Source organism: Triturus cristatus, chromosome 3_2 (genome assembly GCF_964204655.1).
Source record: "Triturus cristatus chromosome 3_2, aTriCri1.1, whole genome shotgun sequence".
NCBI lineage: Eukaryota > Metazoa > Chordata > Amphibia > Caudata > Salamandridae > Triturus > Triturus cristatus.
Genome location: NC_140584.1, coordinates 376854119 through 376875441, shown reverse-complemented (window position 1 = coordinate 376875441; position 21323 = coordinate 376854119). Strand labels below are relative to the sequence as shown.

Below are 21323 nucleotides of genomic sequence, written 5' to 3'. Positions count from 1 at the left end.
GCAGTCCGGCTCCCGGGCCAACCACAGCACCGAGACCGCCCTCATCGCAGCCACCGACGACATCCGAGCTTTGCTCGACAACGGGGAAACAACGCCCCTCATCTTCCTGGACCTCTCCGTGGCGTTCGACACGGTCTGCCACCGCACCCTAGTGCAGCACCTCAACAACATCGATATCCAGGAGAAGGCACTGGAATGGATCATCTCCTTCCGCGCCGGAAGAACACAGAGAGTCCGCCTACCCCCGTTCAGATCCGAGGCCACTGAAGTCATCTGCGGCGTACCACAAGGATCATCACTCAGCCCCACCCTCTTCAACGTCTACATGAGCCCCCTCGCAGCCATCGCACGCCAACACAACCTCAACATCATCTCCTACGCCGACGACACCCAGCTGATCCTCTCCCTCACCAACGACCCCGCCACCGCCAGAACCAACCTACATGAAGGGATGAAAGACGTAGCCGAGTGGATGACGAACAGCCGCCTAAAACTGAACTCAGATAAGACGGAAGTCCTCATCCTGGGATCATCACCATCCGCCTGGGACGACTCCTGGTGGCCCCCTGCCCTTGGCAGCGCACCCAAACCAACAGACCATGCACGCAACCTGGGCTTCGTCCTGGACTCCTCCCTCTCCATGACCAGACAAGTCAACGCCGTCTCCGCATCATGCTTCAACATCCTACGCATGCTACGTAAGATCTTCCGGTGGATCCCCACAGAAACCAGGAAGACGGTCACCCAGGCCCTCGTCACCAGCCGACTGGACTACGGCAACTCCCTCTACGCTGGAACCACAGCCAAACTCCAGAAACGACTCCAGCGCATCCAGAATGCCTCAGCACGCCTCATCCTGGACATTCCCCGACACAGCCACATCCCCGTACACCTGAGAAACCTGCACTGGCTCCCCGTCAGCAAGAGAATCACGTTCCGACTCCTCACCCACGCACACAAAGCTCTCCACAACCAAGGCCCAAGATACCTCAACGACCGCTTGACCTTCTACACTCCCACCCGCCAGCTTCGATCAACCAGCCACGCCCTCGCCGCCGTTCCCCTCATCCGAAGAGCCACAACAGGAGGAAGATCCTTCTCCTACCTGGCTGCCAAGACGTGGAACTCCCTCCACCTCCACCTCCGCCTGACCCAAGACCACCTCTCCTTCAGGAAGCAACTCAAGACCTGGCTGTTCGAGCAGTAGCGGACCCCCCTCCCCCAAGCGCCTTGAGACCCTCCGGGTGAGTAGCGCGCTATACAAATGCTTGCTTGATTGATTGATTGATTGATGATTCATCTGGAGTAGCTGCAATTTAGCCTGCAACAGAGAGCTTAGTGTATTTTTTTTTTTTTTTTTTTAACTTCCAGAGCCTATGGAGGAGTTGTACCCATCTCCTCTGGCCTGCACTGCGATTGCATCAGTGATGAGGCTGCTGATGACCAAAATATGGGTCTTAGATTCACTCAGATAAACGCTGCGATAGTTCATCGAGTGGTAGGAAGAGCTTTATGATCTGGCGGGATAAAAATCCTGGCGTCATTTAGATACGGATGTAATTGAGATTGAGTTAATGACAAAAAAGGGGACAAATACAAATGTTGAAAAGGGGAAACATTGTTTACAACGTGGGGATTACATCGCGATGCCATTACATCGCGGTTTTTACAACGCAATTCGTTACAACGACTTGCGCTAGATGGCGCTCTAGGACAAGGAATAGTATAATTAACTATCCAACACCTTCCCTACTGTACGTAGACTGGAGTTGGAATAGTAAATTATACTACTCCTAAGTCCAGCGCCCTCCAACGCAAGTCGTTGTAACGACTTGCGTTGTCAAAACCGCGATGTAATGTACCGCGATGTAAATGTATGCGTTGTAACGTCATACATTCGTTGAAAAGCAATGGCAGAAGTGAAAACACTTTTGGAGTGCCACACATGGTATGCTTTACTGGGTTGGCGATAAAATGCTGATCCTTCTGTGATGGGTTTGATCTGAGAGGACAGCCTCTGCCGTGCAAGTGACACCAGCTGGTTTCTCAAGACGATCCAAGAATAACAAAATATCAAATTAAAATCAAGAAATGTTTGTGCCTGTTTAGTCCACATATTTCACTATTTTGAGTAGGCTATTGGCCCCAGCTTTAAGCTAGTGGTACCTACCATTCTGCATAACTGTTATAATAAGAGAAAGTACTAATACCAGTAAAAATGCTACTTGCGTCCATTTTGGCACAGATTGATGAGTCTAATCGTCCCTATCTAGTAGGTGGCAATAGGTAAATATCATATACACACAGCTCTTTAGAAAAATCTTGTGCACCAGGACCAATTCAACTTTTTTTTAGAGGTAACAATCCCTGAAAAAAAAATCTACCTGTTATTTACTCTCTACCAATCTATTTGCATATTTTTAAGTCATTTTAGGGCATGACGTGGAACTGTATATATAATAAGGTAGCTCCTCCCTTCCATCGCTTCCCACGCATGGCCTGTGGCGAGAGGATTAAGAGGTAACACGGAAAGGAAAAAGTGAAAATATAGTCTCTTTGCAAATTGCATGCACCGGGAAGAAAACACTTCAACTGCTCGCCAGCCGTCTTAATGCGAGCACACAGCAATCACAAGTAATACTATTACTGCCTCGCTTGTTGGAGGTGGCATTAGTTAGGAAAACAGAACAATTAGCCGTGATCATTTATTAGAGTTGTGGCAGGGAGTAATCAAGCTATACGGCTGCTGCTGTTTGGGCTGCGCGTGCGATTACAGGTTTTATAGAAACGCAAAAGTTTTGCCTAGTGAGACTACTGAAAATGCACACCTGCGCAGGAAAATGGTGTATGGTGGGTTGGCAATGTAAAGGCTGGGAGAGAAAGACATTATTGCAAATCACGTTGCGTTTCAAGCTTATAGAGGCAGCAGTAAGTAATTCTCACAAAACACACTCTTTATCTAAACTGGCAAACCCTCTCCCAGAGCTGGGGCGGAGATTTTTGGCGCCCCAGGGGGACTGCAGGGAATCTCCTGCCCGGAAAGAATCTCACAATTGATGCTTCGAAGGGCATATGCTACACTTAACTGGTGCAATAAAACCAGGTGCCTAAAAATGTTTGATGCAGAGCTGTTGTTGCCTGTTAATCAACTAAACACGTACAAAAGAAGGCAAGCCAGGAAGAGGCAAGTGGAAAACGTTTTCTATCCCGACATTTCAATAGTGAAAAATTAAGACATTGGGCTAGGCAATGCATTATTTTTTTGAGAGCAGGCCTAAGTAGTGCTGGAGGAGCATAACTAAATCTTTAAAGAGGTGTGGCTTTAGACAGCATGCAAAGGGATGGTTGGAATGCTTGAACTTTATCTCTGTCACCGGTATTTACTCTAAACTGCATTATAGTCTATTGTTTTTTAGCTTGTTTATGCCATTACAGACTTTGTCCCACACCATAAGGGATAGTTCAGTTCAAACTTCTAGGTCTTGTCCACAATGAACGATAAGACATGCAACCTGAGACTGGTTTCAGTCCTGTTGGGCATCATAAATGTTCCCACCAAACGTAAGCTTCCCATACAGAGAGTAGATTTTTTAGCCAATCGGTATATGGGTTGATGTGTATATTTGTTATATTTATTTATTTATTTTGCAGCCTCGAAGAAGGCCATGAGTAAAAATTCAAGTGGCAAAGAGTAGAGAGAATACCTAGCGCTTTATAAATAAACATATGTCAGATGATAAAATAGCCACCACTCCCTCAACAGTGCCCCATCACAGTTCTTCCAAGCCAATAAATCACATTCCATCACCATCAACCACATCTCACTCATCTTAATTCCTGTTGCTGGCACAGCCATTCTGACCCAGATTTACTAATATGTGATGCAGATCAGCAGAGCACCGAAAGTTTCTGCACTGTCTTGTATCAAAGCGAAAGAGAAAAAATGTCCCATATTTATTAAGATATAATGTATTTTTTTGTACCCCAGCTCTGGCGCACGCTTGGCTGACATGCGCCAAAGAACACACCCTTGTGCTATGGTGCAAATGTGCATTTTCTAAAGCATAGGTTTTGTACTGGAAGGACACCCTTTCAGTACAATAACTATGTTTCAATATTTTCCCACTTTGTATATGTGCTGCACAGCGCATCAGACATGGAAAGTTGGAAAAATAAGGAGAAGTTAAAAATGTCTTCACGTTACGCCTGTCTTGAGAAGGCATAAGGTTTTAGTGCAAATCCCTCTCTGCCAATGTTAGTGGATAGGAACTTGGGTTAAAACCCAGGGGTGTTCGCATTGCAACACCCTAGTACCACCCATGGAATGCAAAATTGATGCAAAGTAGCGCATACCCTACTTTGATTTACTTTGGGATAGTTTCCAATGCAAATCCTGGTTTGTGTTGGATAGTAAATGCCCCTGCAACATTGCACCGGGTTTGAGTCACAAACGTGATGCAAACCTGGTATAAAGCGTTACTAAGTATTGGCCTCATTGTTCTACTGTGGGACATCTTTTCTAAATCGTTGCCCTTGTTGAACCTTCCACTGAAATTCAGTAGGATGATGGATATTTAGAAGCAGTACGCAGGAAAATAGGTATTTTGTATTCAAATAAGATTGATAGGTTGAAGAAACCCTCAAAATGAATATTTCCTAAAATTCTTGGCCAACAAATCACGTCTATCTCATCACCCCTTCTCCTCCATAAGGCAATGTCTCCTGCATAATTCTCAACATTGCCAAGTTCTGTACATGAGTACACTGATATTAAAATGAACATTCTACTTCATACATTTGTTGCAATTAATTTGACTGGAGAGATCTTTTGTAAAGTCGGAGCAAGAAATGAGAATGCTTTCATGATAAGCTCGGTTCAAACGGCTTGTTTTGAGATGTTTCTCTAGTATTATTTGAAAATCATCCCCTAGAGGTCAATGTGTTCATGTTGTATGCCAGAGGTACTATCATATTCTTGTTAGGGATATGAGAAATTGTTTTGATTTCCTTTTGCATAATTACGCACACTTTTGTGAATATTACACAATGTTATGCATAAATACATGAAAAACGAATCCATCATTTAGTGCTTAACTTTAAAGGCATCCTTACAATAATTATTGTTGCAAGAATGCATATTGCCCCAAAAAATAACGCAAAAAGTAAATTACAAAAAAACAGTATAATAGCCACTCATGTTCTGTTGTTTCAGTGTGCGAATGGCACATAATTACATGTAGTGGCATAATGAAGTATGTTGGACTAGGCCCTCACTGCATGGTCGGCCCCAAACGTTTTGCCTTCACCCCTCTTATTTTTGCTGATTTTATTTGTTGGCCTTAGGACTGTGTGCACTGTACTACCGCTAGCCAGTGCTAAAGTGTTTGTTTTCACTCCCTAAAACATAGTAAAATTGGTTTACACCTGATATACATATTTAATTTACTTAGAAGTCCCTTGTAAAGTGTTATACCATATACCAGGGCCTGTAAATGAATTGACACTCCTGGGCCTGTAGCACTTAAAGTAGCCCTTTAACATGTGTCCCAAGTCTGCCTTTGCATCCTGAATGCAGTTTTAAACTGCCAAATTGACTTGCCAAAAGTAACCCCTTGCCAAGCCTTAAACTCCCCTTTTATCACAGATGTCACCCCTAAGTTAGGCCCTAGGCAGCCCAGAAGGCAGGATGCATTTTAATTAAAAGGTTTGACATGTGCTTTTAAATTTTACATGTCCTGGTAGTGAAAAACTCTAAAATTCATTTTTCACTACTGTGAGGCCTAATTCTCCTGTAGGATAACATTGGATTGCTTTATTACATTTAAAAAGTTCTAAAGTTTGATTGGGAACAGGTAAGCATTTCATGTTTGATGTCTGAGAAATTGCAATTTATACCCCTCTTTAATGGTAAAGTCGAATTTCAAGTTACAATTTTGAAAATGTCACTTTTAGAAAGTTGAAATTTTCCTGTTCTGTTTGGTACCTGCAGCCTATTTCCTGGGTCACATGGCTGGCAGTGGTTGGCAGCTGGACTTTGTTTATTCCTCCCAGACAGCCACACATTAGAGGGATTAGGTGTGCCTGGATGGGCCATCACTGCGAGGTTAGGGGGATGGAGCTGGGCACAGTCCCACTTGTAAATCAATAGGTTGTACCATGCCTTCACACAAAGAACCTGTCACCACTGCATTGTTCATGCAGACTGCTTGAAGCAAGGGCAGGGGAAGCAGGAAATTTCAAGCACTTGTAAGAGAATTCTCTAGAAACTTCTCCTAATTCAAAAAAGGCACCGGTTATAAGAATAAAACTCTCAGATCAACTGTTCATTTCACTTTCTTGACCTTCTGAAGATCTCCCAGAGAGGTGCTTGCTGATGTGGCCTGCTGCATACTTCAGAAGACTGCTTTGCTACACCTTAAAGAACTGCTTTACTGCCTGGAACCTGCCTTGAACCTTCAGATGTCTGCCCTGCTGCTTGATCCCTGTTCCTTTTCTTGAACCCAGGAATTCTAGAGTGACTCCAAGGACTAGTTGGCTGTCCTCCTGATCAGAGCCCCAGAGACGGGTACGACTCCAACCATCTTGAACCCGCACCTGGACCCAGTCGAGTGAGTCCAAACCCTCCAAGTGGTGCCTCCACAATCATGGACCCTTGTGAGTGGAGCTAACGATTCCCAGACAGCCAAAGTCCAAAGCCTGGGACTTTGAAATTTTTGGGCTGAAAACTGCTCTGAGAACCAAGAGGAGACCAGGTCCAACCCGCTAGTCTATCTGCCTCAGGTTGGGTCACCTTACTTCTCGGCAGATCCCACCACGTTCTTCTACAAGGCAGCAAATCCTTTTTAGTGGTTCTTCACAGAAGGGGTATCTGGTCTCATGGAGCCTTCATCGGCTATGGTCTCCAGCCTTGTCCCGCTGGAGACCTTTGACTTCCAAAAAAGAGACTAAGTTAGAATATGGAAATCTTCACCTTGACTTTCTTCCCAACTATGATGCCTCCTCTTCGACCCATCAAATTTCTACCTTCTAACGACATTTTTCTTCAAATTTCTTCGAAATGCTAAGGTAAACACTGAGAGAGCCCAATCCAATTTTTATATCTCACTCAAGCTCCATCGCGGTTGACTATATTTTTCACCTTTGACCTGGTATCACTTGCCTAGATGTCTGCAGTTGGCACTTTGATCTTTGAGGTGGTCATTTTTACCATAAACTTTAAAAAATCATAATGTTGGTTCTATTGATTGGATTTTTGTTGTTATGGCATCAAATAATTTATTAAAATCCAGTCTAAATTAGTGTTGTATATTTCTTGTGTTGTGTTTTCCCTTTATAACTGTTTGTGTGCTGTATAAATAGCCTACACATTGCCTTTAAGGTAAGCCTGACTGGTTAAACTACTATAGTGTTAAGCACGGGTTAATTTAGTGACTTTATTGGTTCACCTTGACAGGTATTGTGGCTGTTGCTTGCGTAGGGTTAACACCACATTCAACCAACAATCCAATTTCTCACAGAGTAATTCAGCCAATTTAGCATAACAAACATCCCAAGAGTGCATGAATTATGCTGGCGTAATTAAAATTTCACCCTGACCCAATTCACATGATGTACAGCCAATCAGGATGTGACAGAAATAGGCATTGCTTGAGTGTGCCACTAGTAAACAGTTTACAATGTATCAGACTTTAAAAATGAGAATTAAGGAAATATTATGCATGCCAGCTAATGCAGAAGCATGTGCATAAGCCATGTTCACCAAAAGTCTTCTTGGTGCTAAATAGGCACAGGGTCAAGACTGATTTGCATATAGCTGTGTCTGAACTGGTGTGGCGACTGCATGATGGATTCAACCCAGATCTGTGACTGGGGGTGAGTGTCGGAAAAGTTTCAGCTCTCTGTCCATCATCTCCTTGTGTTTGCTTTGTTTGTTCTAATTTGGCAGGGTATGCCCAGACGTGGGTCCTTTGCTCACTTTGCCACTGGATTCAAGCTAGCCTAACTGATGAAGGCTGTTAGCCCAAAACCTGTCCCAGGATGCTTGTTTCCAGTCCAGGGAAGACATGGCTTGGCAGTTCGGGCTGGACTGTTCCCATGAGGCACAGGGTCAAGACTGCTTTGCATAAAGCTGTGTCTGATCTAGGGTGGGAATTGAGCTAAAGAACGATGATGGATTCAACTCAGATCTGTGACTGGGGAGAGTGTCTGAAAAGTTTCAGTGCTCCGTCCATCATCTCCTTGTGTTTGCTTTGTTCGCCCAAAGTTGGCAGGGTATGCCCAGACGTGGGTCCCTTGCTCACTTTGCCACTAGATTCAAGCTAGCCTGGCTGATGATGACTGTTAGCCTGAAACCAGTCCCGGGATGCTTGTTTCCAGTCCAGGAGGGAAGACATGGGTTGGCATTTCGGGCTGGATTGTTCCCATGAGGAAAAGGGGCAAGAGTGATTTGCATATAGCTGTGTCTGAACTGGGGTGGTGAAGTGAGCTAAAGAGCGATGATGGATTCAACCCAGATCTGTATTTGTGGGTGAGTGTCTGAAAAGTTTCAGCGCACCGTCCATCATCTCCTTGTGTTTGCTTTGTCCATCCTGAAGCCGCCATCACAGAAGGTAAGAGACTACATTTGAACCTAAAACTTAATCTAAAGCATTTGATAAAGTAGGGAGAAGAGTAAAAAGATAACCTAAGTGCTTGTCCCACTGAGGGTCTGGCATATTACCGATTTTATATGTCCTAACTAAATCAATTGAAAGGCGGCCTTGGAGGTGTTCCTGACGAAGTCACCTTTGTTTGATAGCTGAGTACACTAGATAAGGTGAAGATAGCCTTTGATAACTCCCAGGAAGCTAATTTTCGTGTTATTGCTATCCTGATTGGACAGAGTTGATACCTCAATCTCAAAGTTTTTTAGTTCAATGTTTTCTCAATGCTAAGAGGTTTCTTAAGACCCTTGGTATCTGGAAGGAGTGTGGGAGGTACATCCAGCTTGCACCCTGGGAATTTAATAGGGTGGAATTCGGACAAAGAGAAACATTTTTGACTTAGGAAACTGGTCATAACTTGTGTGTGGCCAAGAGGGGCCAATAATTCCTGAGTTATTATGATATAGAGCCACATGCATCAAAGACTGGAATTGCGATTCCTCAATAGCGATTTTTAGGGAATCGCTATTTAGAAATCGCAATTCCGTATGCATGTACGAATCGCAAAAGATTTTGAGATTCCTTCAAATTCCTTAATAGCGACTCGCAAATTGCGACTCGCTAATAATGAATGCCTTTCCATTCATTCCCATAGGTTGTAAAAGCCCATAGGAATGAATGGGAAGTCATTTGCAATTTGCGAGAACCAAAAAGGTACTCACAAATTACGAATGATATTTGAAAGGTGCTAGGGGGCCAAAAGGCCACCCTGCTGCACCCCCAATATTGGCATGTGTACACATGTGGCGCACACATATGCCCTAAGGGCATATATGGGTGCCACATGGTACTTAGAAGATGCAATTTTATGCATTTTTCTAAGAAATTGCAAATTACATCAACTATAAGTTGATGTAATTTGCAATTCCAAATTGTGAAAACGCTATTTGCGAATGCATGATGCATAGCATTTAGGGAATTGTAATTTGCGATTTCCTAACTGCATTCACAATTAAGGATATCGAAAAAATTGCGATTTCCTGAATTGCGAATGCGTTTGGGCTTGATACATCGGAAAAAAACATTTGCCACCGGTAAAATGCTTGATGCATGTGTCCCATAGTTTCTATGATTGCCACCATTGTCTAGGAGTGGATATTGGCAGACTATCCTGCTCACTTAGGAACGTATTCCACCCTAGCCATCTCTTGCTAGAGGATAACATGCGCTGAGAACTTGCTCATTTTGTTTTGACAAAATTATTTTCTCTGTCAACCATTATTGAACTGCATTATGTATGTGATGATGTTGCACTGATTGTTTATTGCAAACTGTATTGTTTGAAAAAACTGAGATTGTGCAGATGCTATTCTAACATATAGCATATTCACGCTATGTTGTAATACTACATATGCATTTTATCTTGTTTTGATTGAAATGTTCAATCAAACTGTTTGATGCAAATATTGTAAGCTCTGAGCTCCTAGTATGTATTCTGTAAGAGTACATCATGTACGATTGCCCCTACGATTAAACATACCAAATTACAAAACGTCATTTGAGTTGTATTTATCCAAATTACTGAAATTGCCATGGATTCCCCTTTGAAGCATATGGAAACTAGGTTCTCTAAACAGATAAAGAGAATTAATACGTTTTGGCAAGAGTGGCATTTACGCTCAAAGGCACACACATTTCCCTGGCCTAAGGAGGGAACATTTGACACAAATATAATTGAACAAACTATAAAGACTAAATATGCAGGACAAAAGAAAGACAAAAGAGAGTTAATGTTAGAATTATGGGCTATCTTTGAAGAAGCTAAAACTGATAACCACACACTGCCGATAGCGAGCAAGGACTCAGAGCATCCTGCACCAGCCCCCTGACTGGTGTGTACTTACACCAGGACCCCCTGCATTAGCAAATTGAAATTTAACAATAGTAGAAGCAGACAAGCCCCCTCTAAATAAAGAGCAGTTGGACAGTTGGTTAAACTCGAGAAAACCAAAAGCAAGCAAGCCAAGATGTCTCAAATTCACCCCAAGTCCCTAAGAAAGCTTGACTTCCTGTCCACCACGCTCAAAACATGACACCCCAAGGGCAGGTTAAACACACACTCCCACTGGTTCAGGTAGGCCTACACGAGTGTCAAGAAAGTTGTGGCGGTTCTCGATAGCGACTCAGTGAGCTCAAGAGAGGAAGGGAGCTCCAGTCCCCTAGAAACCAATGACGAGAGTGGGGCTACAGGATTTGCCCAGTAGCCAAGGAGGGAACGGATAGTAAATTTCACGTTTAGGCCAGGTTAACAAAGGCAGCACATAGCTCAGAACAAAAAAGACAGGCCAGATGGCGGGAGGAAGAGAAGCATGAGATGATGCTCAAGAGAGAAAGGCCATGCAACCGGGAGTTATATCGAGAGTACAAGACAGCACATTCTTTACATGAGGAAATTAGGGCCAGGTACAGGGCGCAGAACAGGAAAGAGTCAGAGGTACATGAAAGGCTACTAGCAGGGCTCAGAACCCCACCATCCAGTCGTAAAAGGAGAGGGGCCGTCCAAGAAATAAAGGAACAAGGCAGCCTGGAATCTACCCGCCCACGATGCAAGAAAACCAAAATGACGCCTGTGCATCCACACGAGGAAAGCAGTGGAGAGGAAACGCCCTGCTCCACACAGGTGCACAACAAAAATAAACTAAACCAGAGGGAGATAATAGCCAAAAAGGAATGCAAGACTTTTGCATACTCGTTTTGTGACTTATTAGCGGATTAGCTTGAGACAAGGGACCAATATGACAGGCCTTGGCTGAGGGAAGGACAGTTTGAGCAAGAGGATATGACAGTAGCAAAGGATTGCATCAGGCATGAAAGATGAAACCCCAGTTGGGACTTCCTCTACATGCAGCAATGCCTTACAAGATGGGAACGCTATGCTGAGGAGAAACCCAGAGAGTCACCTAGAATGATAATGTACCCACTACTGCAGAAGGGCACGGCAGGGATTGTAAACATGCAATGGGCAGAAATGGACAAAATGGGGTTGAAAATAAAGTTACAGTCTTTGCTGGATGGGACAGGGAAATGGATAACATGCTTTGAGGAAAAAACAGCAGGTATCAACCTAGCACTAGATGATATTAAGAGCCTGCTAAGCAGCCTAATTGCAGCGCAGATAAGCACAGTGTTCACCCAAGCTCGAAATCCAGCAAGCACGGCAACAAATACCCAGCATGACGGGCCATGTTTAATACATACAGGCACCGGAGGGGGGCAGTGTGGAGGTAGTGTCTTCATGCAACCACAGAGTGAAAATTCACAGTAAAAAGACCCCCCAGAAAATGAAGACAGGTAATAATAATCCCAGTGACTTAGCCACCTGGAGTTCACCTCCGATGATAGCATCCTCATACCCCCTTTCCCTAAAAATTGTATCAGATAAGAAAGGACTAACAAACATCATTGGGGTCCAAAAATGTTTACTTGTGTCCAAGAATTCAGGGCTACTGGGAGCTGTGTTGATTGGGTTTCTACACTAACGGCATAGTCATCCTACAGGACCTCAGAATAAACAGTTTGCCTACACTTGGCACCAATATGCCACTGATCCCCCAGGGCAGGATTCACTGATCACACCCTAGGGGCAGGGCAGTCTGATAAGGGGGAGGACAGCATCTAGAAAACTGTTTAGAAAGCAGGCACTCAGGTCCCGCAGACAAAGTCAATGGGACGCTTTCCAATTGCAAAGCCGGAAGGAACCTATTACCGGGCATCATGCCCACGCTTAACATTTCCGTCATGGCATGCTCCCAAATGCTCTAAAGCCCCAAAGTCAATGGAAGCCTCCATTTCAGTTATAAATGAAGCCATCTTCGTTGATAGGAGCAATGTTCTTTTTGTGCCTAGGATGATAGGACCCTACGAATCCATATCCCCAACACGTGACAGTCAGTAAGCTAAGAGGCCTCAGCATAGGGTGACCAGATGTCCCGGATTTGCCAGTTTATTTGGGTATCTGTCCCGGCATATATCAGTAAATTAAGCACTCACCCTGGGTTTTTTGTGAAGCTCCACTGTATTAGCCTTTATGAATTTTGGTGCAGGAATAGATGCCAGTCTTTTCAGAAATCACTTTAATTAGCACCTATGATAGTCTGTTGTAACTACTTGTGTTGTAATGGAACACGTGGTAACGATGCGTTCGTTGTAAATGAATGCATTGTAAAAAGCATGCATGAATTCGTCATACAACCGGGGAAGATATCACATGTCCCGAGATTTCCCAGAGAAAAGACTTTTGGAGGCGGCAAAAACCCCAACTCAGTGAACAAATATGTCTGGTCCAGCATCCATTTGTGCAACTGGGACAGTCTTCTTAAACAACAAATTGGCTCCCCCATGGAATTCCTAAGTAGAGCCATCCAACTCGGGGATAAAAAGGAAAATGGGTTACATGGGGGGGGGGGGGGTTGAATGAAAGTATGATTACCCCATGTCAGGCAATTGAGGACACCAAGGTGGGGGGATACACTTGGTTGGAAGGGAAAGGACAAACCCTGATTTTATGGAAACTTACACTGTATTCCTTATGTTTCAGAGGAAAAGGAAGGCTTCAGATGGGCACGAATGCTAACTGCGGAGTGATATTATATATTCTGTATATGTAAAGGGGCACCTCCACGCTGATGGAGTAGCAATGGAACTGCGGCCAGCACAGCTTATTTCTGGAGGGAGGGGACTGTGTTCCCTGGTCATCATGCACACCCCGCCCCTGGTCATTCCTGTAGAAGTGCTATCAGACTCGTACAAGCACCTCTTGAGGAAAAGGACAAGCCTGCTGCACCAAGCTTGTGAAAGGAGACCTGGGGACTATTTTGGCTGGGCACAATGCAAAGATATTCCAGACGAATTTAACTGTTCTTGGAAGCACAGCAGAAGCAGGGGGGTCAATACCCTTCTACACCCTGCAAGCAAAGGTTAATGTCCGCTGGTTACTAATAGCCCAGTGGGAGATTCTCAAAATGATGAACAGCACTGAGATTGGCCTCAATTCTATCAAAGAAGAAATGTGAGCATTCCTCCGCAGGGCAATGCAGCACCAATATGTACTGGACTTAATGACTGCAATGGAGGGAGGAGCGTGTGTCAAGATCAAAGCAGCCTGCTACATGTTCATCTCAGGGAATGACATGGACAATCGGACACTGACCCTTGCCATTCAAGCACTGCAAAATCTACAAGACATGCACAGAGGGAGGTGCCCCTGACTTTGAGTGGTTTTAAAATTAGTTCCCCTGGCTCCCACGATGGATATCCGGTTTATGTAAATTACTGTTGCCAGGTATCGTTATGCTGCTATTGGTATGTGAAGTTATACAATTGTGGATTTCCTGCTGTAAAAACGCAGTCCTGAAACTGGGATGAATGCCAGTCATTAGCAAGGTAGTTGCTGTCAAAAGCGAGCATCAGGAACAACAGGCACAAAATAAAATGACTGTCAAAATTCATGAGTTGGGTAATATAGTTGAAGAATCACATAGAGAGGGAAATATTAATATGAAAACCGATGCATTCATCGATAAAAATTAAATCTCATCCTTATTATTATAGTCACCCGTTGTAAACTCTACATCAACCTCAAATCTCAAATATATAGTCAAGCAGCCCCGAGACCTAGGTCGGTTATAGCAGGCAGGCAAACTCTTGGGCAGAAATCTCTTCCCGCCGATAGGCACAACGACATTACATTGATCAAGGGAGATTGCACCAATACAGCGCACATGGCCCTAGGGGGTAAGCGCACTCCTAAATACACCATAAAATGTCAGATGACACATGAGTTAGGAACCCACAGCCAATCGGAACCTAGCACACGCAGTAATCACGCTCTCCCCAAGCCACACATCTTGACACATTATCCACTGGCCACATTGTGTCCACGCAAGGTCGAGACCCACCTGTGGTAACCATCAGACAAGTAATTTATAACTTCAATTGCAGCAACCAACATTCCTCACCATATATGGTACGCCGGAACCTTTTATAACCCATCATGTCTTGTATTAAAGGACTCAAACCAATTGTACATTGAGACAGTCCTCAGACCTTACTGTTCTCCCAGCCCTGATGTTTAATTAAACAAACTGTTACTGTTTTGCCAAACGCCTCTTGTCTTCTGGTTTTTAAAGGATTTCCAACTCAAGTAATACAGGTGTCGTAACTCATTACTCTCTCTCTTCTCTCTTTAATAAGAGACTAATGAATATGTTCAGATCCATTTCATTTTATGTTATATGTTTTGAATGTGTTCCTTTTTATAATGACTTTTTGGCCCGATTCGGTATCCATTAGAACTTGGCAGGACTCAATTTGATTAAATTTTTTCTTTGTCTAATTTCAAATATGTATTATTAATAAATGAGTTCCACTTAAAGGTGTCACTGTCAATACTCTTGATGTGGCTAACCGATTACGGATTTGAAATTGAAAATGGACTTACCCTAAGAAACGAATCCAAAACACCATTCGACATGAATTCCATCACATTCATCATTGTATTCCCTGTTAAAAGGCATAAAAAGCAATGTCATTTTCAAAGAAAGATGCAAATGTCAGTATTTTTTAAAGAGTTTAATCAATCTGTTCTTCGGTAATGCATAGACACTGTCTCGTCCTTTTTGTAATGCAGATCAGGTGTTAAGAAAGAACTCAAAATCCTGTGCAGGGGGAATGGGGTGTCGTGACAGGGAGCCCTTGGCTAACACCAGATTTACATCATTAGCCCCAGGAACAAACAAGTCCCTCCAGTTTTCCCCTTCCAAGCCAAGGGAGAAGCTTCTCCTTTTTGTTCAGCTTCGACCAAGCAGAATTTAATAAGGCACACTGCAACAATAGTGCTGGTCAGTATATGATGGTGCAGCAGGTAACCATAAGCAACAGGAGAAACAAAGGGGAAAGGTTTTAATGTAAATCACGTAAACTTACTGAACAATACTACCAGTCTGAACGACTTGTACTTACTTGGACCGACTCCTTCCTGTGTACCAGAATTGAATCATCATCTTATTATCTGAAAACTGTGGTGTACTAGAGGGAACATCCTTCTCCCCCCCACCTCTTTAATCTCTACACGGAGTCCGTCGGGAATATCGCAAGAGAAGAACATTATACCACATAAGCACACCACTGATACTCAACCGTACCTTAAGGTCTTTAACCCCTCAAACATCAGCAACTTGAAAAACTGCATTCAACAGATCATATATTGAATATCTTCTTTCTCCCTGAAACTGAATGCAAGAAAGACCAAACTGATACTACTACATTTAAAAAAATCTTACCTAGCAATGGAAATTTGGATGAATGACTTGGATCTCTTAGATATAGCGCCCAATCTCTCACCAGTAGCCTAATGCCTTGGTTTTTTACTTGACTTCAGCAATCACATGAAAATGTAATGAAAGTACCAATGCACCACCCACCTCCTTAAGAAAATGAAGAACTTAATTGCACCAGAAGACTTCAGACTTGAGCTCAGAGCATGTCTCATATGATGACAGCAGGAAAGCCACCCTTACCGATCTATCTATATCATTTATCTCTCCCCATGAAGCCAACCTGCATGATGCAGCTGGGTTGTTAGGAAATTCCAGAATATCGGACCACATCAACCCACTTCTGAAACAACACAATTGCCACCCGTTAGAAGCACACATCACTTTAGATATCACTTTTATAAAAAACAAAGCCCTCAGCAGAGGACTTCCTTCAAACCTAAAAGATAAACTGCACACATAAGGAGTCCATGAAAAAAAGGAGGAAAGACTAGTCTTAGAGATTTCTGCAGATGAAGAAAGCCTAACTGCAGGAAGGGTCTTCTCATTCCTACAAACCAACCTCTGCAAACAAGTACCAGGGCACATAAGAACCACCCCGAACCTACATAACTTCAGTGTAAAGCTCAAAATGCACCCCTTCAAGCTCCACATTTCTCAGCTTCCCTAGTGCTAGTTCCTCAGTTACTAAACAATCTGGGGGCATATCAACAAGGGCTTTATCTCTGCTTTTTTGGCTTTAAAAGCCAAAAAAAGCAGAGATAAAACTAGCACCCTATCAACAATAGGGTGCTAACATGCAAATTTGCATGTTAGCACCCTTTTACTCTACGCTTCCCCTTGCATCTCTAATGAGATACAAAGGGGGCGTTCCAGAGTACAATAATAGGAGAAATGTCGCTAAGCGACATTTCTATTATCAAGAATGTCGCTAACCCTGTTAGAGACAAAAAAAGCAGCGCTAACCGCGGTTAACGCTGCTTTTTTACGTCTGGTATTTTTCTGACTTAGCCATGATATCCTATGGAAGGAGGATATCTTGGCTAAGTTTGCCTGTCCCTATCAACAAGGTAACGTGAGATTATCGCTGGGTTTCCAGCGATAATCTCGCTAGCCGGCGATAATTATCCGGCGATAATTATCCTAGCGCTAAGTGCGCTTAGAGATAATTATCGCCGGTTGTTGTTGATATGCCCCCTGATGTCTTATCTAGCTATAGTATGTGTAAAGCGCCCGGTGCACCAGTGGCTAGGGTACTGTATATAAAAACAAAAAGAAACAAATATTTATATAGGTTGTATATATAAAGGAAAACATGTATGTAATGTAATACAGATTGAATCAAGTAATTTCCGTACGTGCTCATCCCTTGGGTGTTTTCAGCAGTAGGTGAACAGTGTTAACAGTTAGGTAAAAACCCGTCAACTGCAGCTTTACCGAACATGTATACGAAACATTTAAAGGGGGCTTTGCCCCCAAAGGTTTCCTAAAATGAAGTAAAGAAAATGTAAAACTACGTGGTTTACAAGTGCAAAAACTGCTCGAAAGTCTAAGGGTGGAGCAAACGTGTTTTCCGATGGGCATGACGATAAAAGAAACAATTGACAATAAACACCGATTTTACAATTGATTTCTTCGAGAGAGGCTTCTTACAAAAATTGTCCCCTAAAATATAGGAAAAATGATTGGGACATTTCATCGGGAAGGGCAGGTAAGTAAAAGTGGGACTAGGGAAAGAGTTGGATTAAAAAAAGACAGGAAAAAATAAACGAGAGGGACACGATGGGCACGCGCGCAAGCCGACAAAACCCAGTATCACATTAATACAATAATGTTAATGAAATGTTAACGGAAAAAAAATAAAAGCAATGGACTGGAGCTTTAGGTTCAAATTGATGCATTTACTGGACCTAGTGGTTGGAACCCTTTCTTATAAGCCAATAAAACTTTGATATCACATGGGGAATTACCAGCAATGAAGGGTACAGTTTTTCCCTGGCGCAGTGTTACTACATCATCATGAGTTTTGCAGGTCAGAATGGGAGACTTTGTGGTAATATCGCATGTTTTCAATTGCTCTGAGCTGAAAGACTGGTGCTCATTTTTATGACCCGGTTTTCGTCGTGGTGCAAGAACGATGCAAACTTTAAGTCAGATTTTTGAAGCCACATTAAGACACATTGCGTGGCTTTGAGTAGCTCCTAAAATCTGGAGTATCGCAGCGCAAATCGTTGTTTTGCATTACTCTGCCCTGTGAAGGCGTTTCATGAGTGTTGTGTGGGTGTTTCCATGCAACTCCCATGGTTTTTGATGCAGTCACAAATTTACAAGACCCTTTAAGCCCAGAAATGTGCCAAAAAGATATGCCTCTGCAGGAGAGGCATAATGGGAGAAACATCTTGATTTCTCCTCGTTAATTCCTCTTCCTATGTGTGCTGCACAAAAACAATCCTGCATGAAACGCAGGCACCGCATCATAGTGCAAGTGTGCCTGCTTTGACACTACGCTGCCAAAAAGGCACCAGTGTGGGGTGAAAAGTCAGGAATGCTCTGCATGCGTTTAATATGGTGCATTCCTGCTCTTTCTCCGTGACACAGTGCAGCACAGCAAAATGACTTGCTGAGCTGCACTCTGGGCCACTATTCCATAAATTTGCTTCTAGGAATATTGTTTTCCCTTAACAATTTTTTGCAACGCTTTTTATTACGAAAAACTCCAGGTCCGCACAAAGCTTGTTCACGACTGTCCTTCTTTTTTTTTTTTTTGAAACCTTTATTACAGAATGCAAAAGATATACAAAGATGGGCCTACAACCTTCAGGCCGGCCGCTAGCAAACAGTGAGAGCGTAAAATACAATCATTAAACACAAGCGGCAAGTGATAAAGGTCCCAGAAGTCGAGGGAAACGTTAGCGGCCACACCGGTCGGACCCCCCAAATGACGGTTCCATTTTTTATAAGAAACCACAAACAAATCCACAAGGCAGCAAAAGTCAAAGCAGTATTATGAGCTCCCCTGGGGAGGACCCTACCGATCCACAGGAATAGGGGGGGGGGGACAGGCCGGGACAGGAACAAAGTAGACACAATGCCCAGAACCAAGGTGACAAGCAGACTAGGGAGACTGGGCCACTGCCAAGTCAGGCGTCAGCAGCGGGGTACAAATCCCGCCACGATAGGAGTTCCAGGGGCCCCACACCTTCACCCATTTCCCAGGCTTACCTCTCGCCACATACACTACCTTCTCCCGAAACATACACCAATCCATGTTGTCCTTCCACACCGAAACCGTTGGTGACCTCCGGGAGCCCCACAATTGTGCTATGTCACGCTTGGCCACCATATATCCCAGAGTCACCCACCACGTCTGCGGCACCGTATAATCAGTCGGCCACACACATTTAGCAGACATCTCCTAGCCTCGGGAAACAGCGCCACATGCGTGACCGCTTGCAACACCGCATGTACACCACGCCAGAATCGCGCCACCTCCGGACATTCCCACAAAATATGGATAAAGGTCCCTAACAAATCACACCCACGCTTACACAGTCCATCCACGGCATATCCCATACGCATCAGACCCGGCCCCGAAACATAGACCCTGTGGAGTATTTTGAGCTGGACGAAGCGAAGGCGGGCCGGTATGGCCACCTCTTTCGGGGAGGCCACCGCAGACACCCAGTCCTCGTCATCCAGCTCCAAGCCATCGGCGACCCATGCCTCACGAAGGCCAGTCAGCAGTCCGGAGCGATCGTTGATGAGCTTTTTATAAATCAATGAGATAGTGCCATCCGGTACATGCCCATCTAGCACTCTATCTTCCAGAGGGGAGCACTCCGGTATGGAGGCAACATCCGGGAATACAGAACACAGCGCGTGACAAACCTGTACATATCGGAAGTACTCCCTGTCCTGCAACTGGAATTCCTTCTGCAGCACATCGAACGTTTTGAATCCCCCCCTCATCCAGAGATCGGCCACCCTGCTGATGCCTATCATGTCCCACTTCTCAAAGCCTTTCGAGGTCCACAAGCAGCCCAGTCGCTCAGATGCATACAGTGGCGTCGCCCGGGTCAACCGATCCTTCCACCCCATAGCCAAGTTTGCCGCGTGCCACACCCGTACCGCGACCCGCGTAGGGCCCGTCAAACGTGCGTCGAGCGATGTAGAGTAAAGCGCACGATTATAGTCACCACCCGGCAGTAACAGTTTGTCCATTTCAAAAGCCGGGTTAAGGGCGGGCCCATAAAGGCCGTGGTTTATCGCAGCCAGCTGGGAGGCCCAGTAATACCGTTTGATGTCTGGGAGGGCGACCCCCCTGTCATACCACAGGAGCGTCAGCTTCGCGAGGGCGAGACGCGGCCTCCCATCCCAAAACAGGTGGCGCTGCAGACCCTCCACCTCCCGAAAGTAGCGCGCCGGGACGACGTCCATCGTGTTTTGTAAAGCGTATAAGAAACGTGGCAACGACATAATCTTAAACAGTGCCGCACGGCCGAGCGGTGAGAGCGGCAAGCGCCTCCAACGCGCCACATCCTCCTTCAAGCGCTGGGGGGGGGGAGTAAGTTCTGTTTATATCGGGCCGCAGCGTCCAGGGTAATAAAGATACCCAGATACTTAAATCCCTGCGGAGCAACCTGGATAGGACAACCCCGCGGAAGGATAGGAGCCTCCCCAGAGAGGACATACACGCAGGATTTAGCCCAGTTGATAACTAAGCCGGAGTTGCGGCCGAATGAACGCAACACATCCACTAAAACAATCAGTGATTTGCGCGGGGAAGCAAGGTACAAAAGAATATCGTCCGCGTAAAGGGATACGCGATCCTCATACTCGGGGGTCCATCGGAGACCACGAATCGAAGGGTGCAACCGCAGCCACTCCACCAGGGGCTCCAAGGCAAGCGCAAAAAGGAGCGGCGACAGCGGGCAGCCCTGCCGCGTGCCCCTGCCCAGCTCAAACGGCGCCGATACTCTACCATTCACCGCCACCTGCGCCAGCGGTCCGGAATACAACAGTTTCACCCAGCCAGTGAATCCCGGGCCAAACCCAAACTTAGCCAGCGTCGCCCAAATATATGGCCACTCAAGCGTGTCGAACGCCATAGTGGCGTCCAAGGACGCCAAAGTGGCTGGTTCACGTATGAACGGGACCCTCGCGAGCACCCCGTGCAGACGCCGCAAGTTAAGCGCGGTGTTGCGATGAGGGATAAAGCCGGACTGGTCCTGGTGGAACAGATCGCACACCACGCCAACCAGCCGATTAGCCAGCACCTTGGCGAGAATTTTCGGCTCCGCATTCAACAGCGAAATGGGTCTGTAAGACGTGAACCGATCCCGCGGCC

General features: G+C 44.9%; 1 protein-coding gene across 1 annotated transcript in view; it reads right to left on the bottom strand.

Annotated features, from left to right (window-relative positions):
- Positions 1–21323, bottom strand: part of EPHA10 (EPH receptor A10) — a 1455844-nt gene that overhangs the window by 206682 nt on the left and 1227839 nt on the right. Inside the window, exon 12 of the mRNA XM_085647895.1 lies at positions 15142–15203. Within this exon, the coding sequence (XP_085504021.1) occupies positions 15142–15203 (62 nt within the window). The remainder of the gene's footprint in view (positions 1–15141; positions 15204–21323) is intronic.